The 26,474-nt window shown below is 41.5% G+C and overlaps 1 protein-coding gene across 2 annotated transcripts in view; it reads right to left on the bottom strand.

Moving 5' to 3' along the window:
* Positions 1-25,996, bottom strand: part of LOC117400621 (reticulophagy regulator 1-like) — a 34,528-nt gene extending 8,532 nt beyond the window's left edge. The window contains exons 1-3 of one of the 2 annotated variants that reach the window (XM_034000824.3): positions 25,668-25,996; positions 22,164-22,270; positions 20,598-20,628 (exon numbers count right to left, since the gene is read on the bottom strand). In XM_034000824.3, coding sequence (XP_033856715.3) covers positions 20,598-20,628; positions 22,164-22,270; positions 25,668-25,927 — 398 coding nt within the window. In that variant the 5' untranslated portion in view covers positions 25,928-25,996. Of the gene's footprint in view, positions 1-17,074; positions 17,620-20,597; positions 20,629-22,163; positions 22,271-25,667 lie in introns of those variants that run through there. The other variant, XM_034000825.3, reaches the window with a different exon arrangement.
* Positions 25,997-26,474: the final 478 nt, after the last annotated feature.

Genomic DNA, 26,474 nt, shown 5'->3' with positions numbered 1-26,474 from the left:
ATATTTGGTCAATATCTGTTGTTGGTGCATTATCTACAGTATGTGGATCATACTTAATATTGATTTAATCTGCCTTAAGGAGCTGCTGATACCCACTGACTACCGCATTAGTGGGAGTGCCACTGTAAATTGAGGTCTCATTTTACCAAAACATCAATATACCTTCTGGAACAGTTTGAACAAATTAAGCACAATGGCTATGTAGGTAAAAAATCTGTTACATATGGTCAGTAGAAAACAAAAAATGCAGTTATTTGGACAATATTGGTAGTTATGTTCATCAGAATAATTGTGTACAGTGAACAAGCTGGAAAGTTGTGCATTCAACTCTACCTAAAAAACTAAAAATAAAAAAGATGCCTTTGAAGTTATAGTAGCCATTCCTCTGTCTGGATCATGGTTACAAACATATAACTTTAAAGGTGAAATTAAAGTGGTGATACAAATGGCTGTGAATGTCCGAAGAGTTCTTGAAAATTCTCTGCCTTGGAGCAAGCACAAGATCTTCAGGAATCTGTAAGGCTTATTAATGGCAACATGCAATAGAGAGTGCGTATGGAATCTGCACATGGATACTGCTGTTGTTCTACTGCTGTTTATTGTTTCTTGAGCTAACTCCCAAAAGACATAGTTACTGAAATATAGCCGGCAATTCAAAGACTGGCTTCAGGTTAAAACCAACTGAAAATGACATTTATTGAAAAACTAAAATGTAGTATTATACTGTATATATAGGTCTCAAGAAGATGATAAATTATCCGATAACTGAATATGATATGACTGATGTATGTCCATTCGCCACTATTCACTTTTTTTTTTTTTTTTTTAATTATTATTAAAAGGAGAGGTTACCAACTTTTTCATACAGGTATTGTACCTCTCATTAGCATACCAACAACCTCAAAAGTCCACTTGTCATTCATTTTATTTTCAATCAGGTGATGTCATTTCTTATGACGCAAACTATACAGCATTTTCACACACTGAGGTTCCGGCTCAAACACTAAGATCTTAGTATCAGCCAAGGCCCCTTGAGTATCGACAAATGAATACATTGAGAATGCTGGAAGGAATTACATAGCTTCTTTAGATAACTAGGCAAAATAGGTGGTGAGGGTTGGCTGAAACAAAAGTACTGTGGAAAAAAAAAAAAAAAGTGTAATAAACCCTTCCTGAACTGTGTAATAATGTCTTCCCAGGAGACTGTTTAGACTATTGACATGATAACACTATGTAACACAATTTTTGTTCCTGGGTAGTAAGTGTTATTTCCTAATTGCTTATGCCTCAAAAGTATAGAAAATGGCTATTATTCCCCACAAACTTTGCTTTTGTGACCAGGACAGTGATATTTTGAAATTTACCTATTTCCAATGAGAAAACGGGCGAATTTGTGTCTTTTCGTTCACATAAAGTCAGAAAAAAACAACATATGAATCCAAATTAACATGTATTTATACTAAAGTAATACAAAAATGACTACAAAAGATTTAGAAGTGAGTAGTTTTTCGAGATTTACAATTATACTGTAAATCACTTTCACGAATCAGCCACCAAATAAATACAATAAACAATAAACTAAAGTGTTATTTATTTTTAAAGTGAGTTAATAACAATAGGCCTTCAAGTTTTTTATGTATGCCGAACACAGAGTTGAACTAATGCAGAACACAGAGTTGAACTAATCTGACAGTATATTAATGTTACTTCTCAGGTACGGTTCATTTAAGTCTCTGTTTAAGCCCGCTCTGAGCCCCACGTAACTGCTTATGCCATACGGCTCTCCAGAGCTATTTCTGACAGAGGCATAAAATTGTCGTAGTACTGTATTAGGGTGTTAGGCATGACAGTTTTAAAGTCTGTATTTGTGTTACTCTCACTCGCCCAGTCACAAAAAACCTTGACTGCCCATTTGGTTTGTCGTTTCATGGATACTTAATTTCTGTCAGATTCTATCTTGTCTAGTCCCTCAGAGTCGATCTCCAGATGTCTTTTTTTTAAATGTTTTTTTTTTTCTCTCATTGAGAGATGCTGTCTATTCTCCTGGCTGCTCTGTGGTTGAAGGCTCTTTGCCAAACAAGGTTTCCACAGTTGTCATGTTGTTTAAGGTAAAATTCACTTCAGGAATTGTGTAATGTATTCTGTGTTATTGACAGTTTTGGCAGATTGATATGTCTGTCTAGGTTTTCAGTGAGGAGGTTGCCGGTACTAGATCCATGATGTTATGCTGGGATAATATCACAGGTCTAGTGCAAAGCTGACCAATCAGAGCTCAGGAATTTTTTCTTGCCATTGTATAGTGTTTTATAATTAGTAGCTTCTTTGTATTAAACCAGTTTACTTTTCAAGATACTGGATTTTTGTTCCCATCAAATCACATCCGATTCTGTATGCAAGCTTGTGTACATCTCTTTCACACTGTCATGTTTGCTGCCAGGCTTTCTTTTATTATCTGATCAAGAGGCATTAAATATACTGAACATCACAAGCTTTTTGGAAGAGCAGAGGACAAAAATGTTAGTACATAGCAGAACAAATGGAACAATTCGATAAAGCTTAGAGAATATGTGCTGTTAATGGATAGCAGGTAGTGTTAATCGCCAACACTGGTGCATACAAATCCTGTATAATACAAGTGTGAACAACTTTGCAGTAGGACTGACTCTGGTCAGGTTTACAGAAGTGAGAAGTCTATAAAAAGCAACCCCTCCCCCTTTTTCCACAGTGACGAGCAAAGAATCAACCAGGACTAAAAGAGAAAACCTCCATGGACCTCACAAAACCTGTCAGTAACATTCTTAGGGTTAATCTCTAAGCTAAGGTCAATCTATACTGGTCAGAACATGTGATAGAATCACCTACTTATCTTCAGTTCCAGGTGCTGCAGTAACTTAGGTCAAATTACAACCGAGAAGATGAGGGGAGGAGGGTGGAAGTCCTTCTGTCTTTTTCACTATAATAGACTCTCATTCCAGATGCATCTTATAATAGGATCATTAACCAAGTCTTAGTGTCACCACCACTGACATTGACAAACAGGTAACCAATGTTATTTATCATTTGCACACCTGAAGTTGTACAGTAAGTTTATAGGTTGAGAACATATTTTTTATTTCTTCTAGATTTCAAGAAAGTCCATTATTTTAAGTATGACTTGTTTGTAAACATGTAGTCAGCAGCTGCTTATCCACCTCTCATTACCCTGTCCCTCCCATTCAGTCATCTGTCAGCGCTGGAACTGATTGATTCTGCATGTAACCAGCACACGCGTTTTCCAACTCCATCTGTACTTCTGTGTTACACTGACACTCTATTACTTGTTATTGACTAGAATGTATCCGTCCCAAGACATCCGCCTCATTATATATATATATACACTACCGGTCAAAAGTTTTAGAACACCCCAATTTTTCCAGTTTTTATTGAAATTTAAGCAGTTCAAGTCCAGTGAATTACCTGAAATGGTACAAAGGTAAGCGGTAAACTGCCAGAGGTTAAAAAAGAAAGTTTAGGTTACCAAAAACTGAAAAATAATGTACATTTCAGAGTTATACAAAAAGGCCTTTTTCAGGGAACAAGTAATGGGTTAACAACTTACAGCTGTTCTGCAGCAATGGAAGTAAATTAAGCCTTGAAAGTTGATGCTGACAATTCCTACAGGTGTCACAACTTTTGTTGATTACTTACAAACCCTCTGTCTGTATAAAAGCAGTGTTGGAACAGACTGTGTTACTACACCCTCTTAAGCAGTATTTGGACAGTATTGTACTGCAGGAAGTAGTATATTGTTCTCATAATGGCGAGAAAAAGGTAATTAACAAAGGAAGACAGACAGACCATTATAACCCTTAAAAGTGTAGGTCTTTCCTTTAGAGAAATTGCAAAGAAAGCCAAGGTGTCAGTGAGTACAGTTTTCTACACCATCAAAAGGCACTTGGAAATTGGAGGAAACTCTGACAGGAAGAGGTCTGGCAGACCCAAAGCCACAACAGAATCAGAAGACAAGTTTCTGAGAGTCAACAGCTTGCGTGATAGGCGGCTCACAGGACAACAGCTTCAAGCACAGCTTAACACTGGTCGAAGTAAGCAAGTCTCAGTTTCAACTGTGAAGAGAAGACTTCGAGCTGCAGGTTTGACAGGTCGAGTGGCAGTAAGAAAGCCATTGCTAAGATGGCAAAATAAGAAAAAGAGGCTTGCCTGGGCCATGAAGCACCGCCAGTGGACTACTGAAGACTGGAAGAAGGTCTTATGGACCGATGAATCAAAATTTGAAATCTTCAGTTCATCACGCAGGGTTTTTGTACGCCGTCGAGTAGGCGAAAGGATGGTTCCTCGGTGTGTGACACCAACTGTCAAACATGGAGGAGGAAGCGTGATGGTCTGGGGCTCTTTTGCTGGATCCAGAGTCGGCGACTTGCACAGAGTGAGTGGCACCCTGAACCAAAACTGCTACCACAGCATTTTGCAGTGGCATGCAATACCCTCTGGTATACGCCTAGTTGGTCAGGGGTTCATCCTACAGCAAGATAATGACCCAAAACATACCTCCAGGCTATGTCAGAACTACCTTAGAAGAAAAGAACAAGACGGTAGGCTTCAAATCATGGAATGGCCAGCACAGTCTCCAGACTTAAACCCCATCGAGCTGGTTTGGGATGAACTGGACAGAAGGGTGAAAGCAAAGCAACCTACAAGTGCAACACATTTGTGGGAACTTCTGCAACAGTGTTGGGAAGAACTTTCCGAACAATATTTGATTTCCATTGTAGAAAGAATGCCACGAGTGTGTTCGGCTGTTATATCTGCAAAAGGTGGCTACTTTGATAAGTCAAAAATTTAGATTAAATTTTGTTAAACAAAACGATTTCATGATTCTTTTTTATCTCCAATTGTTTATTTATTCTATGCTTTAATTTCATTGAGTACATTGAGACATTAAACTGCGTAAATTTCAATAAAAACTGGAAAAATTGAGGTGTTCTAAAACTTTTGACCAGTAGTGTGTGTGTATATATATATATATATATATATATATATATATATATATATATATATGTATTGTAAGATAGCGGGTTGTGAGAGACGGCAGGGAGGGGGTTAAAACCTCCCTGCAAAGAAAAACTTGTGGGAATGCACCTTTTTGTTTGATTTGTATTGCTTTATTGTTTCAATTGATTTGCTTATTGTTTGGTTTAATTGTTTGATTATTAATTATTATCCGCACCTGGGCATTATTAAAATTTAGATCCAGGTGCGGAAGTTTAAAAGGAGAACAAGCAGTCTGCTCGGGGCTGCTGAGTGGAAGGAGGCAGTAGGTGCGCTGTCTCCGAGTAGCCAAATAAGGGAAAAAGTAAGTGCTGTGTGAAACCAGTGTGTTTGTGAAGACGGGTAAACAGCTTAGCTGTCCCGCGTTAGTCAGGGTGTTTCCTGAAAGTTGAGTTAGTGCTCCAGAAGAGCTAGGTGTTATTTTGATTTTGTGTATTTTGTTTGTTTCCTGTTTATTAAAAAATTGCGCAAACGCGCTTAAAAAAATCAATTTCTGTGTGCCGGGTCGATTCTTAAAGGGGCAACGAACCCAAGTGAGTGAGTTGCATTTACATTTGGTGGCAGCGATTGTGGGCGCCCCTGGAGACCCAAATGGATTTTAGAGAATTAATTGAGATGTTCAATAAAAACACCGCTGCTCAGGTGGAGCAGATTAAGAAGATGGAGAGGCAGAGACAGGAGCTGGGCGGGGCCCCGTTGATAATACAAGAGCGGGAGCCAACGGAACTGGAGCGGCTGCTACAAAAGTGGGAGCTGCCGTCCCGAGAGCCAGAGGGGGAGGAGCTGCCGCTGCCAGAGCCCAGAGGGGAGGAGCTGCCGCTGCCAGAGCCCAGAGGGGAGGAGCTGCCGCTGCCAGAGCCCAGAGGGGAGGAGCTGCCGCTGCCAGAGCCCAGAGGGGAGGAGCTGCCGCTGCCAGAGCCCAGAGGGGAGGAGCTGCCGCTGCCAGAGCCCAGAGGGGAGGAGCTGCCGCTGCCAGAGCCCAGAGGGGAGGAGCTGCCGCTTCCAGAGCCCAGAGGGGAGGAGCTGCCGCTTCCAGAGCCCAGAGGGGAGGAGCTGCCGCTGCCAGAGCCCAGAGGGGAGGAGCTGCCGCTGCCGGAGCCCAGAGGGGAGGAGCTGCCGCTGCCAGAGCCCAGAGGGGAGGAGCTGCCGCTGCCAGAGCCCAGAGGGGAGGAGCTGCCGCTTCCGGAGCCTAGGGAGGAGGTGACGAGCGTACCTCCACCACAGCCCCGACCACCACCCCTACGGTCCAGTCCGGTGTCGCTGCGTCCAGTCCCTCACCCCTTGCTCCTGGACACCCTGTCGGTTAGCCTGGACCTCCCTTCACTTGACCTGGAGCCCAGGAGTCGGCAGGATCGGGCACAGTTCTCCACCTGGTCCCCTGCTCCGCTCCTCCCGGACATTAAGACGTCGCTGTGCTGCTCCCAGACGTCGCGTACGCTCCCCCTGGTCGCTGCGTCGCTCCCCCTTGCTGACCGGACGTCGCTGCACTGGGTCCCAGCTGCAGACCTCTGCCCGCTACTGCAGCCTCCAGTGCCCCGGTCGTCGTGCCGGTCGCCCCTGACAAACCGGTGGGGTCCCTCGTCGCCGGTGCGCGGTCCCTACCTGGCTGACCCAGGACGTGGACCGATCCACCCTCGAGTTCGCCCGTGGAGGAGGGCGAAAATTGACATTTATGGACTCGAGGGTGGGTGGTTGTGTTTTAGGGGAGGAGGTGGCCGTCTCATGGCCGGTGTCTTGGAAAGACAAGGGGGGGGATATGTAAGATAGCGGGTTGTGAGAGACGGCAGGGAGGGGGTTAAAACCTCCCTGCAAAGAAAAACTTGTGGGAATGCACCTTTTTGTTTGATTTGTATTGCTTTATTGTTTCAATTGATTTGCTTATTGTTTGGTTTAATTGTTTGATTATTAATTATTATCCGCACCTGGGCATTATTAAAATTTAGATCCAGGTGCGGAAGTTTAAAAGGAGAACAAGCAGTCTGCTCGGGGCTGCTGAGTGGAAGGAGGCAGTAGGTGCGCTGTCTCCGAGTAGCCAAATAAGGGAAAAAGTAAGTGCTGTGTGAAACCAGTGTGTTTGTGAAGACGGGTAAACAGCTTGAGTTAGTGCTCCAGAAGAGCTAGGTGTTATTTTGATTTTGTGTATTTTGTTTGTTTCCTGTTTATTAAAAAATTGCGCAAACGCGCTTAAAAAAATCCATTTCTGTGTGCCGGGTCGATTCTTAAAGGGGCAACGAACTCGAGTGAGGGTGAGTCATTTACAGTATATATATATATATACAGTATTGTGCAAAAGTTTTAGGCAGGTGTGAAAAAATGCTGTAAAAAAAGAATGCTTTCAAAAATAGACATGTTAATAGATTATTTTTATCAATTAACTAAATGCAAAGTGAGTGAACAGAAGAAAAATCTAAATCAAATCCATATTTGGTGTGACCACCCTTTCCTTCAAAACAGCATCAATTCTTCTAGGAACACCTGCACAAAGTCAGGGATTTTGTAGGCATATAGTCAGGTGTATGATTAAACAATTATACCAAACAGGTGCTAATGATCACCAATTCAATATGTAGGTTGAAACACAACCATTAACTGAAACAGAAACAGCTGTGTAGGAGGAATAAAACTGGGTGAGGAACAGCCAAACTCAGCTACCAAGGTGAGGTTGCTGAAGACAGTTTACTGTCAAAAGTCATACACCATGGCAAGACTGAACACAGCAACAAGACACAAGGTAGTTATACTGCATCAGCAAGGTCTCTCCCAGGCAGAAATTTCAAGGCAGACAGGGGTTTCCAGATGTGCTGTCCAAGCTCTTTTGAAGAAGCACAAAGAAACGGGCAATGTTGAGGACCGTAGACGCAGTGGTCGGCCAAGGAAACTTACTGCAGCAGATGAAAGACACATCATGCTTACTTCCCTTCGCAATCGGAAGATGTCCAGCAGTGCCATCACCTCAGAATTGGCAGAAAACAGTGGGACCCTGGTACACCCATCTACTGTCCGGAGAAGTCTGTTCAGAAGTGGCCTTCATGGAAGACTTGTGGCGAAAAAGCCATACCTCCGACGTGGAAACAAGGCCAAGCGACTCAACTATGCACGAAAACACAGGAACTGGGGTGCAGAAAAATGGCAGCAGGTGCTCTGGACTGATGAGTCAAAATTTGAAATATTTGGCTGTAGCAGAAGGCAGTTTGTTCGCCGAAGGGCTGGAGAGCGGTACACGAATGAGTGTCTGCAGGCAACAGCGAAGCATGGTGGAGGTTCCTTTCAAGTTTGGGGCTGCATTTCTGCAAATGGAGTTGGGGATTTGGTCAGAATTAATGGTCTCCTCAATGCTGAGAAGTACAGGCAGATACTTATCCATCATGCAATACCATCAGGGAGGCATCTGATTGGCCCCAAATTTATTCTGCAGCATGACAACGACCCCAAACATACAGCGAAAGTCATTAAGAACTATCTTCAGTGTAAAGAAGAACAAGGAGTCCTGGAAGTGATGGTATGGCCCCCACAGAGCCCTGATCTCAACATCATCAAGTCTGTCTGGGATTACATGAAGAGAGAGAAGCAACTGAGGCTGCCTAAATCCACAGAAGAACTGTGGTTAGTTCTCCAAGATGTTTGGGCCAACCTACCTGCCGAGTTCCTTCAAAAACTGTGTGCAAGTGTACCTAAAAGAATTGATGCTGTTTTGAAGGCAAAGGGTGGTCACACCAAATATTGATTTGATGTAGATTTTTCTTCTGTTCACTCACTTTGCATTTTGTTAATTGATAAATATAAACTATTAACATGTCTATTTTTGAAAGCATTCTTACTTTACAGCATTTTTTCACACCTGCCTAAAACTTTTGCACAGTACTGTATATATATATATATATATATATATATATATATATATATATATAGCTCTGGAAAAAATTAAGAGACCACTGCAAAATTATCAGTTTCTCTGGTATTACTATTTATAGGTATGTGTTTGGGTAAAATGAACATTTTTGTTTTATTCTATAAACTACTGACAACATTTCTCCCAAATTCCAAATAAAAATATTGTCATTTAGAGCATTTATTTGCAGAAAATGACAACTGGTCAAAATAACAAAAAAGATGCAGTGTTGTCAGACCTCGAATAATGCAAAGAAAATAAGTTCATATTCATTTTTAAACAACACAATACTAATGTTTTAACTTAGGAAGAGTTCAGAAATCAATATTTGGTGGAATAACCCTGATTTTCAAGCACAGCTTTCATGCGTCTTGGCATGCTCTCCACCAGTCTTTCACATTGATGATGGGTGACTTTATGCCACTCCTGGCACAAAAATTCAAGCAGCTCGGCTTTGTTTGATGGCTTGTGACCATCCATCTTCCTCTTGATCACATTCCAGAGGTTTTCAATGGGGTTCAGGTCTGGAGATTGGGCTGGCCATGACAGGGTCTTGATCTGGTGGTCCTCCATCCACACCTTGATTGACCTGGCTGTGTGGCATGGAGCATTGTCCTGCTGGAAAAACCAATCCTCAGAGTTGGGGAACATTGTCAGAGCAGAAGGAAGCAAGTTTTCTTCCAGGACAACCTTGTACTTGGCTTGATTCATGCCAAAGCTGCCCGATTCCAGCCTTGCTGAAGCACCCCCAGATCATCACCGATCCTCCACCACATTTCACAGTGGGTGCGAGACACTGTGGCTTGTAGGCCTCTCCACGTCTCCATCTAACCATTAGACGACCAGGTGTTGGGCAAAGCTGAAAATTGGACTCATCTGGGGGTGCTTCAGCAAGGCTGGAATCAGGCAGATTTGTCTTTGTGAAGGACGCATGAATCAAGCCAAGTACAAGGTTGTCCTGGAAGAAAACTTGCTTCCTTCTGCTCTGACAATGTTCCCCAACTCTGAGGATTGGTTTTTCCAGCAGGACAATGCTCCATGCCACACAGCCAGGTCAATCAAGGTGTGGATGGAGGACCACCAGATCAAGACCCTGTCATGGCCAGCCCAATCTCCAGACCTGAACCCCATTGAAAACCTCTGGAATGTGATCAAGAGGAAGATGGATGGTCACAAGCCATCAAACAAAGCCGAGCTGCTTGAATTTTTGTGCCAGGAGTGGCATAAAGTCACCCATCATCAATGTGAAAGACTGGTGGAGAGCATGCCAAGACGCATGAAAGCTGTGCTTGAAAATCAGGGTTATTCCACCAAATATTGATTTCTGAACTCTTCCTAAGTTAAAACATTAGTATTGTGTTGTTTAAAAATGAATATGAACTTATTTTCTTTGCATTATTCGAGGTCTGACAACACTGCATCTTTTTTGTTATTTTGACCAGTTGTCATTTTCTGCAAATAAATGCTCTAAATGACAATATTTTTATTTGGAATTTGGGAGAAATGTTGTCAGTAGTTTATAGAATAAAACAAAAATGTTCATTTTACCCAAACACATACCTATAAATAGTAATACCAGAGAAACTGATAATTTTGCAGTGGTCTCTTAATTTTTTCCAGAGCTGTATATATATATATATATATATATATATATATATTTTTAAGATTACTTAAGTATCTGGAATAAATAGTATAATAAACAAGTGACAAACATCTCAGACTCAGAAGCTGTCAGATCGCTCTCTTTTCCAGGGACTGGAGCATGTTATTAGCAAGAAAATTCCAACAACATGCAGTTACAGAATGATTTAAATAATATGCTAAAGAGAGGCAACCATTAGAATGTTTTAATAGTGTGACTTGAGTTTGTAGCGTAAAAGACATGGTGAATGATGCTCAAAATGTAAAAGAGATTCTACTACTGCTGTGTACTAGTCAGAGAAGACATGTAACCAAGGAGACTTATCATGAAATATACAGGTGGTTCTCAAACATGGACAATTTATACCAATAAAATCCTTTAAGCCACTCCACCAAACTCCCGCCGACGGTGACTCCTCTTAAGGGCCAAGTACAATGTGGCTTCACACTCTGTATAGTGCACAGTCCATGGACTGTATATTTAGAAGCCATCTTAAAGTGTTACAGAATCCCCCGCAGTGTTAACAAGAAACATGTTACTTTACCTCTGCTACATTCTGTGCTGTCCATATAGCAGTATTGTTTTTTTACATAGTCACAATAGTTTTGGTATGTTATTTTATTCACACATCATAAGTATTATTATTATTATTAATTATTTCTTAGCAGACGCCCTTATCCAGGGCGACTTACAATCGTAAGCAAATACATTTCAAGTGTTACAATACAAGTAATACAATAAGAGCAAGAAATACAATAACTTTTGTTCAAGTGTGACAAACCACAATTCAATAATACAGCAGATAATAGTGATAGTTACATCAGGATATGATTAAATAGTGATAGTTACATCAGGATATGATTAAATACAAAATACTACAGGTTAAACACTTGGCAGATTACAGTATTCTGAAGTACAGGATTAAATGCAGTAAAATAGGGGGCAGATAAGAGCAAAATAAAGCACATTTAAATGAAGGGTGATAGTGTCCCAGGATACAAACAGAGGAGTTCTACAGGTGCTGTTTGAAGAGGTGAGTCTTAAGGAGGCGCCGGAATGTGGTCAGGGACTGGGCAGTAGGATGGTCATTCCACCACTGCGGAGCAAGGGTGGAGAAGGAGCGGGCTCTGGAGGCAGGGGAGTGTAGCGGAGGTAGAGCCAGTCTTCTAGTGCAGGCGAAGCGGAGAGGGCGAGTGGGGGTGTAGGGAGAGATGAGGGTCTGGAGGTAGCTGGGTGCAGTCTGGTCAAGGCATCTGTAGGCTAGTACAAGAGTCTTGAACTGGATGCGAGCGGTGATCGGGAGCCAGTGGAGCGAGCGGAGTAGTGAAGTAGCGTGGGCGAAGCGAGGCAGAGAGAACACCAGCAGAGTTCTGGATGAGCTGGAGAGGACTGGTGGCGGACGCAGGGAGGCCAGCCAGGAGGGAGTTGCAGTAGTCTAGGCGGGAGAGTACCAGGGCCTGGACCAGGAGCTGGGTGGCGTAGTTGGTGAGGAAAGGTCAGATTCTTCGTATGTTGCTCAGAAAGAATCGGCAAGTGCGTGCCAGAGTGGAGATGTGCTGGGAATAAGAGAGGCAGGGGTCCAGGGTGACTCCAAGGTTCTTAGCGGAGGAAGAGGGAGAGAGTGTGGTAGATTCCAGAGGAACAGAGATAGAGAGATCAGAGGAGGGGGAGGAGGAGGGAAAGAAAAGGAGGTCAGATTTAGAGAGGTTGAGTTTGAGGTGATGCGAGTGCATCCAGGAGGAAATAGCAGACAGACAGGTAGAGATACGGGAGGAGATGGTGGAGTCAGAGGTGGGGAAGGAGAGGAAAATCTGAGCATCATCAGCATAGAAATGGTATGAGAAACCATAGGATGTGATGAGGGGGCCCAGGGAGCGGGTGTAGAGAGAGAACAGGAGAGGACCCAAGACTGACCCTTGGGGGACTCCAGTTAAGAGAGGGTGAGGTGTGGAGGTTGCTCCACGCCAGGTTACCTGGTAAGTGCGGTTGGAGAGGTAGGAGGAGAACCAGGCCAGAGCAGTGCCAGAGATCCCAAGGTCAGCAAGAGATGATAGTAGAATAGAGTGATCAACAGTGTCAAAGGCAGCAGAGAGGTCGAGGAGAATTAGGACAGAGGAGAGAGAGGCAGCTCGGGCACACTAAAGTGAGTTGGTGACAGACAGGAGGGCGGTTTCAGTGGAGTGAGCAGAGCGGAAGCCAGATTGGAGAGGGTCAAGCAGAGAGTGGTTGGACAGGAAAGCAGAGAGCTGGCGGTGTACAGTCCGCTCGAGGGTTTTGGAGAGGAAGGGTAGGAGGGAGACAGGACGGTAGCTCTGGAGGGAGGTGGGGTCGAGGGTAGGTTTTTTGAGGAGGGGAGTGATAGAGGCTTTTTTGAAGGCAGAGGGAAAGATACCAGAAAGTAGAGAGGTGTTGAGAAGGGAGGAGATGAAGGGGAGTAGAGCAGGAGCAGCAGCTTGAAAGAGGTGAGTGGGGAGGGGGTCCAAGGCACACGTGGTGGGTTTGTGACCCTGGAGCAGGGAGGAGAGGTCAGAGTCTGAGAGGGTCAAGAAGATGGAGAAGGAGGGCGAGTTAGTAGGGGATGTAGTGGGTGTAGGGGTTGGAGCAGGAGAGGGTGCGGGGGAGGGAGAGGTGTTAAAGAGTTTGCGGATATCTGAGATTTTAGAAGAGAAGAAGGAGGCAAAGTCAACAGGGGAGATAGAGGAGGGAGGAGGAGGGGGGGGGTTTAGGAGGGAGGAGAAGGTAGAGAATAGTTTACGTGGGTTGTTAGTGGAGGCTTGGATTACAGATTGGAAATAAGCACATTTAGCAGAGGAGAGAGTAGAGGAGAAGGAGGAGAGGAGAGTGCGGTAAAGGTCTAGGGCAGCAGGGAGTTTGATTCTCTTCCATTTCTTTTCAGCAGATCACAGTGTGATTCTTGCCAAGCAGAGCGCAGAGGAGAGCCAGGGATGGGGAGGGGAGGGGAGGGGCGAGCAGGTCGGGAGGTGAGGGGACAGAGGGAGTCGAGGGAGGAGGTGAATGAGGAGAAGAGGGTGGAGGTAGCAGAGTCTACGGAGAGTTGTGAAAAGGAGTCGATAGGAGGGAGGTGAGAGAGAGCAGTGGAGGCAAGGACAGAGGGGGAGAGAGATCGGAGGTTACGGCGAGAGGTGACAGTGAGGGTAGGAGGAGCAGGGAGAGGGGGGAGAGACAGAGAAAAAGAGATGAAATAGTGATCAGAGAGGTCCAGGGGGGTGACAGAGAGGGTGGAGGGGCAGCAGGCCCTGGAGAAGGTGAGGTCCAGTTGACGGCCAGCTTTGTGGGTAGGAGGGGACGGAGAGAGACAGAAGTCGAAGGAGTGAAGGAGAGGGAGGAATCCAGCAGAGTGGCTGGGGTTGGAGAGATGGATGTTGAAGTCACCCAACAGGACAGTCGGGGTAGACAGAGAGGGGAGGGAGGAGAGTAGATAGTCGAGTTTATCCAGAAAGTGAGAGAGATCCCCAGGGGGGGCGGTACAGAACAATGAGCAGGAGTTGACAGGGAGCGGTTATTCGGACTGCATGAAATTCAAAGGTATTGACAGAGAGTAAGGTGAGATCGGAGGGGACAGAAAAGAGTAAGGAGGGAGAGAGGAGAAGACCCGTCCCACCTCCCCGTCCAGTGAGACGCAGGGTATGGGACAGGATGTAGAGAGAGGACAGGGCAGCAGGAGTAACAGTGTTATCAGGGGACAGCCAGGTTTCAGTGAGAGCAAGGAAATCGAGCGAGAGGTGGGAGGCAAAGGCAGTTATGAAATCAGCTTTGTTAGCAGAAGAGTGACAGTTCCAGAGTGCACCAGAGAGTGTGCGGGAGGGGGGGAGAGGCAGAGAAATGAGGTTAGAGGGGTTGGAGGAGCAGCAGCGGAGGGAGGGCAGAGGACAAGGACGGGAGGACAGAACAGGGATGTGAGAGACAGGACAAGCAAGACAAAAGGCACAGTAGGAGCAGTAGGGTGGAGGGTACAGACCTGACTAGTAGATAGCTAGCAACTAGCAAATCACTTTTTTTCTGTTTTTACTTGTGAACGTTAGCCAGGAGAGAGATTTGTTCTTCTAAACATTGCAACGTATCCAATTCATGCTCACTCTGGCAACAATGCTGGCCCTCTGACTGAAATGAGTGGGAACAAAAAAAAAAGCATTGTTGCAGGCACGTGATTTGGATACACTGTGATCCTTAGAAGACTTTTTTTTTCTCTCCTGACAAACGCTGTTGAGTAACTCTTAAGAAATGTATTGTCCAGTTGACTTATGAACCAGCATAATAATGTCAGCAAAGTTTTTAAAAATATAACACTGCAATACAGACAACAAGGGACACAGTAATGTAATGCATTCCTTATAAAGCAGCTTTCTCAATCTATCAACATTTTGTACAAAGTTTCACAAACGTTGGTGCCTAAAGGGTATATTGAAACACTCGAATGACAGACTCGAATGACTGACATCAGAAAGCCTTGCATTCACAACAGCCTTTCTTTGTATTTCTTCCTCATTCTCTGGCAGCCCACTGACATCAATTAACGCAAGTCATCCCGACCCTCCTCCTTAACAAATCATCACTCTTGCAGATGTGGAGAAGCAGGTGCTACAACTCGTTTAAGTCACACACTTGGCCCTTTCCCTTGGACATGACACATGATCGCGTGCTGCTCAGTGCACCTGAACCCTAGAGAGTGTTTCTGGAGGCAATCCCTTCTACCACATGACAATCTTTCTTCATCTTACAGATTTCAAAACGCAAAGGGTGTGGCTGTGTGTGTGTGTGAGTGTGTATGTAATGTACTGCTACATGTGGGTGGGGGGAGGTGCACTTAAAAAAAAAAAAATGTGACAAGAGCACTCAAATAAAGGTTTACGACTATTAGAAAGCGGAACTTGCTGTGCAAAATATGGCCATACATAACCCTGAGGGTTGTAAACAGAAGTAGCTAGTGAACCCCAGTATAAACAAACACAAATGATTCCACAGATAGATGGCAGACACTGTAATAAAGAGACAGCAGGACATAAAGCAACTGATACCAACTATGCAACTGTCTTCACAAGACTCCAGCCAAAGACTACATCAAGCCCTCTTCAATAATACAATCTTTGAATTTCTGTACTGTTTGGTGGCACAGGGTATCAGCAAGACGAGCAAGTTTCTAGAACACGTACTTCAGCAGACAACCCAGCAGGTAACTTCAAACTACTAGACAGCGTTTGTATATGGAATTGAACCAATGACCTCTGATAAAGAAGGCTGTTTGTTGTTCAGGGGCTCATGCCCTTCCAGCACTCACGCACTATCTGGCCACTCTGTGTTTCACATGTGCATCAACAAGTTTATAAACCACCTGTTGAGGACAGAAAGGCTATGATTGGCTGTGCTTAACAACCTTGTTAATAAAACATTCCAAGCCAATCAAGCCCTCTCTCCTTAACAATTATGGCTTTGATGTCAAAAACATAATTTTACTTGTGGGCAGCAGGCTACCCCAAGTCTACCATGATCCTAATGCCTACCTTGTATAGTCCAAGATGACATTGCTCAAGAGGCTGGTTTGAGTTATACTAGGGAAGCAGAATTTGGAATCTGTGATTTGTACAGTTAGTTTATCTGTCCATCACTTTTCTGCACTTAGTAATATCACAGACAGTTGTAGTACTGCACTTTCTCCACACTGCCTCCTGGAGATACACACTACAGACCCTACATAAAAAATGCCAGTAAATTAAGAAACAAACTGGGAAGCTAAAGCTGATTTTCTGAACAGGGGCTGATCTCTCAATCAGAGCATCGTCTACTCTCGATATCTCACTTTTTTCCATTACTCTTGTCGCTTGATCAATCTCCTTCTCCCATCCACCACCTTGCAGCATGTTCAACAGGAGAAGCTTAACCACCAATCTAATAGCGATGACAGCCCATGTCCTACCACCTAATAACTTCGCTAAATCACTCCCAATTAGAGTGGAAGTTCTTCTGAAGACTTCTGTAACTTCTTTCTGAATAAAATGTAAAAGGAATCTTCTCTGAGATAACAGCCTGCTCTAACTTTAATCAATCAATCAATCTTTATTTTATATAGCGTCTTTCATAATGGAAAGCATAAAACAAAATATGAATACATTGTTTCTGTGGCACATCTAGATTTCACCAAAACAGAGTAGCTGTTTTACTTTGTTTTTAATTGACTTCTGGTCTAATCCACCCTAAAAACATAAAATGTACTGAACTAAGCTGGATACTTCACTGCTGCTAGTTCACTAATAACAACAAAATATGCCTTGAACAACTGGCTAGGACACAGATAACCTCACGTCTGGTCATCTTTCTGATCAACAGAGTTTTAGACAGAAAGGCTACTCCTGGTTTTAGGATAAAAAACGAAGTGCATTAAAAAGATATGTAGAAACTTATCTTCTTCAGCTGTGATATTCACAAAAGCCTATAAGTTAGCATTCCAGCACATACATAACATCACTAATGTCATAGTTTACCTCACTCCTTCTCCAATGTCTTCACCATCTGACATTTCACTGGCTCTTGGTTTTTGAATTTAAATATAACAATCTATTTTAGTAGAAAGACAGTATGGTGATTCTAGGTATCCCTTTCTTGCTTCTTTATGTCTTCTTTGGACTTAAGTCAGGATTTGAGTCCTCAGAAGGGTTCTTGATAGAAAGTCAGTGTAGCAGTATATCGGTCTCCAGCACAAGTGTTTGTCTTCATTGAAGCTCAGGCTTAGTTATTTTGATTGGCTGCTTCTATAAATAAGTCAGTCACGCAACATTCCAACTGCACTGATGAGGCAGACAGGATAGGAAAGAGCAATTGCAACTGGAAAGTATTCCCTCTGTGTAAGTCTGACAGAAACAGCACCTGGACTCAACAGCAGTGCCTTTGTTGGCAAATAAGGCTTCCTCTCAGCAGTCAAGGGTGAAAACTTAAAGAATGAAATGATACAACTATTTCTGTGTTGTGGGATAGAATGTTCTGGTGCAGATTTCACAAGTGAACCTACTTCTTGTTTACTCAGCAGCTATAAAATACTAACGAAATATTTAGCTAGGCTGACTACAAGGACGTTCCCTCCCATGTTGATTTTGTAATAGCCTCACAATAACAACTTCCTCAATAACACTTTGTTAATGCTCTGTGCAGGATATGCTGTTTTTCACACTGCCTATATCTTTAATTAGTAACTACCTATATTTGTAAGTATTAAAAAAATAGTATGTACTGTATTGTAAATGTATGATACAATACAATATAGATTTTAACATAGCAATTTCTTAGGACAGTGGATAAGACTATACTGTATCTAAAAGAATATGCTGAATGTACTGTACACTTGTTTGAGGATATGGGAAAGTGGCTGTCTTTCAGTAAAACTAGTCTGGGAAAAATCAGCTATCAAAATGGTTTTGTTTTTGCTCAGTGGCACAATGGCTAAGCGGCAATGCTTGCAGGGAAGCCAGAAAGTAGCATAATGTAGCAGATAAAAGCGGGATACAGTTTGGTGGGTTGTTTGATAGGCAGTGCCAGCCTGCCACAATTAAACACACGAACAAGAAAGATTGTATGCTTAACATAGCATCGTCTGGAAAGATAAATACCATCAAGGATTAAGGATAGGAGTCTGACTAATAACCCTTCTAGGCACTTCCTCAAAAGAGTCAAACAGTTATATATAATCTTTATATATATATATATATATATATATATTTTAGCTCAAAGAGCCAGCTGCCCAACGTTTCGATATGTTGTACATATCTTTCTCAAGGGAGCCTGTGTTTGAATCCAAACATTGGAGGTATTTATAGGTTTTTGACGGCATGACAACTACTTGTTATTGTTATATATATATTGTTATATATATGGTTCAGTATATATAAGTTTGTTATCTCATCATAGTTTTAAAATACAAAATCTGTAGTTTTCCTGTACAAAGTAAATCAGTAGAACAAAAAAGGTTGAATAGCTTCTCTGAAAGTGGCAGCAAGGGCAGAGAAGGGTAAACTATGGAAACAGACATCAAAGAATTTGACGTTTTGAAATTATTTTTAAAAGCATGATAAAAGCACCCAGGGGGGAAACTCTGTTGTTGTTCCTTTTCTCATGAGGAAACAGGATTGTTCCATGATCAGTTTACAAACCAAATACATCAACACCAGCCAGAACCAATCAGAGGCATTATAAGGAGACACACCCCCAGCTGCCACCCCATCTCTGCCCCTCAGACTGGAAGCACTATCAATGAAGAGAACCACAAAGTACACTGCTTGGTCACTCAGTTACTAGAAAGAGCATATGACATGTCAGACAAGCAATCAGTGAAAGGCCTCATACAAGTGGCAGGCAGCAGTCCAGAGAACGTTTCATAACAAAACAGAACAAGAGCAGCGTAAACAAGAACAAGCATGCAGTAAGAAACACAGATCCTGAGTTTACAGCATGGTGATTCTGTCACTGTTAGATAGACACAGTAATAAACACAGATCCCGAGTTTACAGCATGGTGATTCTGTCACTGTAAGATAGACACAGTAATAAAAACAGATCCCGAGTTTACAGCACGGTGATTCTGTAACTGTTAGACACAGTAATAAACACAGATCCCGAGTTTACAGCACGGTGATTCTGTAACTGTTAGACACAGTAATAAACACAGATCCCGAGTTTACAGCATGGTGATTCTGTCACTGCTAGACAGACACAGTAATAAACACTGATCCCGAGTTTACAGCACGGTGATTCTGTAACTGTAAGATAGACACAGTAATAAAAACAGATCCCGAGTTTACAGCACGGTGATTCTGTAACTGTTAGACACAGTAATAAACACAGATCCCGAGTTTACAGCATGGTGATTCTGTCACTGCTAGACACAGTAATAAACACAGATCCCGAGTTTACAGCATGGTGATTCTCTAACTGTTAGACACAGTAATAAACACAGATCCCGAGTTTACAGCACGGTGATTCTGTAACTGTTAGACACAGTAATAAACACAGATCCTGAGTTTACAGCACGGTGATTCTGTAACTGTTAGACACAGTAATAAACACAGATCCTGAGTTTACAGCATGGTGATTCTGTCACTGCTAGACACAGTAATAAACACAGATCCTGAGTTTACAGCATGGTGATTCTGTAACTGCTAGACACAAATAATCAGAAATGCATCACATGAGTTTAACCGTTACTGAAGTCAAAATTTTCTAGGGTCGGATATGTGAGTGCTGACTGTATTATAATGTGCTAGGCTCAGAATGCGACCAAATATCTTGGTTCGTCTACAGTTGTCTAGCCTAACATTTTTCTTACAGGCAATGATCTCATAGTATTTGAAAAAATAAGTAAGTTCTCACATTTTCTCTGTATTTATATATTGTGTTCTTAATCCTTTGTCAGTGGCAATGGGTTCAAACACACCCCATTGTGTTTAAAATGAACAAATCTGAAAACTCTTTTAACATCCAGATATATCCTCACATGCATTTAAATTAGCTTTATTTTGATACCAAGGATGTCCGACACAGGAAATGGGACTAATTGTTAATCAAAATGCACATGATACATTTCTGAGGTAGTTTTGCACTCCATTCAAGCTACTGAGGGTTGCAAAATTAAAAAAAAATAAATAAAATAAAATAAAATATGTTCACATACAACCATCACAGCTCCTGGTTACTGTCAGAATAGATTGTTGAAATGCAGGGGTGTGATATGCTCACGAAGGTACTGCAGTTAAATACATTTCATGTATTTTCACCATCACTGCTCTGTATTTTTTCATGCGTGGCAAGTACGGAACCCATCTTCTACCATTTCACTGCTTTGATTTTTGGTGTAGATCTAACAGGACTATGCAAATGACTTTCCTATTTTTAATGGAGTGAAAAAAACTTTTCTGCCATTTTCTCATGTGCAGAATCCCGGTAGCGCTAGCGGATGCCGCATACTGTTACACCCATAACCACAACAGGCTTCGACTTGAAACCAAAAGGAGGAACTTACCTCTCACTGAGGCTCTGCCACAACTGAGCACCTGTGAAAATCAAGAAGATGGATACTTTACTTAAAAAACAAAACCTTTAGATTCTCTTGTCTGCATTTGCAATTATCCTTGTACTCCAGCTCTATTGAAGGAATTGTTTAAAACACAAAGGCAGACTGAAACTGAAAATACAACCTCTTCCACTTATCAGCAGTCTTCAGTGTCTTATGGGTTTAACCTTCCTGCAGCCATTAACAGTGAAAGCTTAAAACTTCCCCATATTGCAATTACCAATTCACTCTAAAGTCTAAGACCTACATACAGTACATTGACCTCTTGCTACCTCCATCTAGCTGTAGGTCCCTGATAAACATACATAAACACCAACACTCCTTTAAACAGAAACAGTACACTCTCAACAGGAACTGTGGTGTTTCTCTATTTTTCCAAATGCATTGTGGACAAATACAGCGAGATTGTGGTTTCTATTTTATACCATACATGTGTTCCTTTTCAGACTATATAATTGTTTATCTGTTTAATTTTAAATGCATTTGAAGTTCCACAGCAACTCTAGTTATCTAATGATACATAATGTACTAATGTATCTGCTGCTGAGAGGAACATGCTAATCTGATACCCTGGATTCAAGGCCATTTGGATAGTATGCTGTACAGGAATCTATTGTACTAATCTATTGGTGGTTACAAGATTTAAGGAACCAGGATTATTGAATCAGTTCCTAAAATAACTTAATTCTATTATAAAGACCAGACATAATATACAAGGCCAGATGGCTGATGGTGAAATTACGCCTATTTACTAAATGTGAATATGCAGTAAAATATAGAAATGCCTCTTGGGTAAATCCAAACACTATACATTATATATTTGGGCAATTATAGCACCTGTAGTATTTTAATACATTCAACAGTATGATTAACCAAACTATGTAATCAGTGCTGCTAGAATCCATTAGCTTCTGTGTTTATGTTATTGATAAACAGAATCGGAAAAGTATGCAAATACACAGAAAAATATGCAAATAGCCCTTTATTATTAATGACAAAATATCTGTTTGTTACAATTAAAAAAAATAAAAAAATGACATGGTTTCTTAAGAATTTCATCCCAAATGTTATAAACAGCTTTATTTTTATCTCAGGGAACGAGTAATTCGAAGACCTTTCTTAGTCTGGGGTACTGTACTTAAAGTTTGTATCCAAAGACCATTAAACACAGTAATTGTCAAGAGTAACTAGCTATATATATACTGTCCCCTTAACTTATTTTGCTTTTATTGTATATATCTTTTTCATAATAGAAGAATACTGAGAGCTTTAACCTGGTCTATTACAAGCCGTCAGCCAATAGCTTTTTTTTCTACTCAAAATTCAAACTAACTAGCTTCTTACTTCTTACTGGGAATTTCAGGGACAGATAACTGATTAGCACATTCCTCCTTTCAGTTTCAATGCAACCCTTTTTGTAATATAGGGCACATTGTAATTTTAAATAATCTTTCAGTTTTGTGTGGCATAAAATTGACATCCAGTTAATGTGTAGTTTAGGAGTTTACTTCTTACCTGTTTTTCTGGACAGAGCAAAATCCTTCACCATTTGCACTGTGAGGAGGGCAAGCAAAGCTAATGCCATCAGGTAATATACCCTCCAGGAGGTCAAAGCCACAAACCTGTGAGAAAAAAGAAATTATGAAAATGACAAATCAGTTTGCATTATATCTCCATCACTTCCCCATGCCTTAGTACAAAATGCCTGGCTCAGTATTACAACTGTACAGTAAGGTCTATGTGATTGTCAATTTACATAGTGTACATCGAAATAATGACTGGATCTGTATCACTAAAAAAATGTGCTGTACATGAAAAGTAAAACGATTTCTGGTAAATGTGTTTCCTGCTAAATCAATAATTCATTTATGAAAATAAAGTCATCTAAAAAGTTGCTGCTTTGATGAAACAAAGCTAAGCCACTTTAGAATAAAAACATTGTTACATATTTAAAAGTGAATAAAAGCAGCTGTTTTACTGCAGTACTGTACTGGTAGTTCATATGTAATGAAATATGATTTGTAATGTACTGTGCATTACTACAGGCTTGTCAGAATACAATATCACTCTGAGACAGATCAGCCAATCCTGCACACATGTATCAGTAACCCTACTTGTACTGTTTCACAGTACAGTCATCTATAATGACACCATGCACAAGACCAACATGCACTATGTGTTGTCTTACAAGCAAACACTGCAGAGGCAGTCAGGCTGTTGAATGCATTGTGTAAACCATTGTATCACTGCTAAATAATCTAAACACTGCAGCTCAAGGCCAAAGACATATATAACTGACTAAAGTACCACACTGTAGACAGCCAGTGGATATTTCAATACCTTGCTGTTGGAGAATCTATTTTTCAGAGGCTGACTATTAAAAGACACATCCCTTGTTACTGAATGTCTGAAGTCTATAAATAAGTTCCAAAAATACATCACACCGCCTCCCAAAATACAGAATCAGTATAAGGAAAAACCTAATGACTTCCAGAGACCCACAACAGGGGCATGATACTGACAAAGTAGAATACGCGGTTCCAGGCAGCCTACTTGTATGTATACCAAATGGTTTGAATTCACTTCACAATGCATTTTGTATGTATTATTTATAAAGATCTATTGTTCATTCAAGACTGATTTAGATTACCCATATTTAGCAAGCAGGTAACCAGGCAACAGATACAACAACAGCAGCGATCTAGAGGCATAGGTCAGACTACTTGGTTTGATTGCTACAAACAAAATGTTGCTTAAAAATTGAATCGCCACATTTTCATTTGATGTATTTTAAGAATGGTTGTTTATTAGATACATTTGAGTCCCAGAAAAGAAAACAGGACAAAAAATTACCCAGAAGATTTAGGCTACACACAAAACATGTTGGATGCCTGGAATTATCTGGCCCCCCCTAGCTTGAACTAATAGAACTACAGGAAATGTACATGTGAAACTGGTATGTTTTGTGTGTGTGTGTGTGTGTGTGTGTGTGTGTGTGTGTGTGTGTGTGTGTGTGTGTGTGCGCGTGTGTGTGTGCGTGTGTGTGTGTGAAGATGAAACTGAAATTGAAATGATCACGTTTTCCTCTCACACAGCTTGATATAGTAGTAATGCCCAGTTTCTACTATTCTGGACATGGTGAAAAACCAGCTCTAAAATATACTGTATAACATTGGCTGAAAATATAATGAGACATTATTAATCCCCATTGTTCATATTCTGCATGACTAGCAACAGGTGTGGAAACAGACAAACCTCACGTGTGCAGTAAAAAAAGATTTCAACAGAGCTGTGGCAGCCATTTTGCCCGAGGAGTTTCCATAACAATGAAGTTGGCATCTCTAACAGTTGACTTCAGAAAAAATCTGTTGAATTAGTGCTAGTGCTGCAGAAGGCACAAAAACATATGGGCTCCCCATACCTGGAACCTTTTTTTAAACAAGCAAGATATAATTTTAAAACCAAAACTAAAAAGTACTAAAAACAAAAAGGTTAAATCAAACCATAATTCGGAGTAAGAACTACTATTAGCCGAGTCTCCTTCATGTCCCTGTAAAGGGGGGGGGGGGGGGGGGGCTCTTCTACCATGAGGCTAACATGTTAAAAAAGCACTTGCTGCTAACTGTGCTTCTGAGATATTTCTCATCCATACTATTGCCCATTCCAGTGGAGAATGTCATGAAAACAATTTACCATAAACCACAAAATAAAAACAAAGCACAATTGTGATCTCTTTTAGTATATTATCCAGCCAGATGGCAATCTGGAAGAAAAAAAAAGTTGGGTAAGTTTGTTGGTGGTGGGATCGGAGGACGCCCACTGAACCTTCAGTTCTCCTGAGCTGTGTGGGGAACTGCTGCGGTAAGGGCAATGTGGACATTCCAATATGGGAAGTAAATCGGGGGTAAAATAATTGGGCACACTAAATTTAAAAAATAAAAATAAAAATAGACAGACAGATAGATAGATAGATAGATAGATAGATAGATAGATAGATAGATAGATATAGCACAGCCATGATTTTAATATGTTGCACTTACTAATGTTAGTTTCTATTTATTTACTTACTTAATATTTACAATGTGTAATATTTAACACCGAAATTGGACTTTTGGGACTTCTTGTATGACCCCCCCCCCCCCCCTCCCAATTTCTAAATCTGACTCCACTGACTCACTTTAGCCCTATTTGAACTTGACTGACAAAAAATGCCGTCTTATTGTTGGCTGCAGGGATGGAAAATGTTGCTCTAATTTATATCCCTGGTTTATGGCTATTGAATGAGTTGCTGTCTGACAGGTTTCAGTTAGTTCAAACTTGGGCTGGAATTAAACATTAATCTAGAGCTGTGGTCAGGACCCCTTTGGGTCGCAAGACGGTTCTATTGGGCTGCAGCACACAGCACTACTCTCATCTGAAAGACCCTGACACCTGCCAAAGCAATGCCTCCCAGGCTGGGGTTCCATTCATTTACATGCAAGCTGTCCTGCCACTGCACAGCTTTCAAATCTGAAGGGGATTAGAAAATGGATAGAGAAAATAAACTTGAAGAAAGACTAGAAACACAAACCTCTTACATCACTTTATTATAAGTTTAAATAAAATAATAAGCAACAAGAAAGTCTGATTAAAAATAAAAGTGATAAAGATTTTATGATTAGCTAGTGTCTGGACTGGCAAGGCAATACTAATAAGTGTGTACAGCAGATGTCAACCATCAAAATTACACATTAAACCTTAATAAAAACGTTTAAAACACGTTTGTCCTTGTTTCTATATAGAACAAAAGACCAAGTAGCAATATATTATGATGCACAATATAGCTGTATGTAACTAAAACAGTCGCGTTCTCTTGATTGGAACCGCTGAACGCAAATATGTTTGTACAGTACCTAAATCAGATTTTTAATGATAAACAATGACTGCGCACACATCATCTCCACTCGTTTCAATCGCCTTTGCTTAACAATAACAATATATGAGTTGGTTCCATGCACTGCATAATCTACTGCGGCTTACCAGAAGAGTGAATTTGTGCAGATGAAAAGTAGTACGCTGTACAGTGGTCTCTGCCAGGTTAGTGCGTCTACGATGTGGTTCAGCAGAGAGCTGTCACAGTGGAGCCAAGACGCAGAGACCGACTCTTTCGTTCCCTCAGCTTTCTCATCTTCCATTTCTGCATTGCTCTTGGCTTTAGTGCAGATAGGTTCTGCTACGAGGCCACCATGTTCTCCATCTCCAGTATCCTTCTCTGTTTCTTTCATGTCAATGCTCGCCATAATAAACGATCGCAACGCGACTTGTTGCTGACCCGACGCTTCCTCTTGTTATTGGCTGGATGACGTCACTCAGAGGTTGTGCTGGAGGACGATGACGTAATTGATTACTCGCAGGAGGGGAGGGAGCCTTGGGACAACAAGGTGATTTAAATATTGTACGTTTCTTTTGAGTTTAACACAGTTAGAGTGAATGCATAGTGTATTGTTAACGTTTTTACTTTTTTACGCATTACTCAATGTTACTGTTTCATGCTGCAGATTGAAATAATAATAATATTATTATTTTTATTTAGCAGACGCCTTTATCCAAGGCGACTTCCAGAGACTAGGGTGTGTGAACTATGCATCAGCTGCAGAGTCACTTACAATTACATCTCACCCAAAAGACGGAGCACAAGGAAGTTAAGTGACTTGCTCAGGATCACACAATGAGTCAGTGGCTGAGGTGGGATTTGAACCAGAGACCTGCTGGTTACAAGCCCTTTTTCTTTAACCACTGGACCACATAGCCTCATAATAATAATAATAATAATAATAATAATAATAA

The sequence above is a fragment of the Acipenser ruthenus genome, chromosome 4, assembly GCF_902713425.1.
Source record: "Acipenser ruthenus chromosome 4, fAciRut3.2 maternal haplotype, whole genome shotgun sequence".
NCBI lineage: Eukaryota > Metazoa > Chordata > Actinopteri > Acipenseriformes > Acipenseridae > Acipenser > Acipenser ruthenus.
This window is presented reverse-complemented; position numbering and strand designations above follow the sequence as displayed.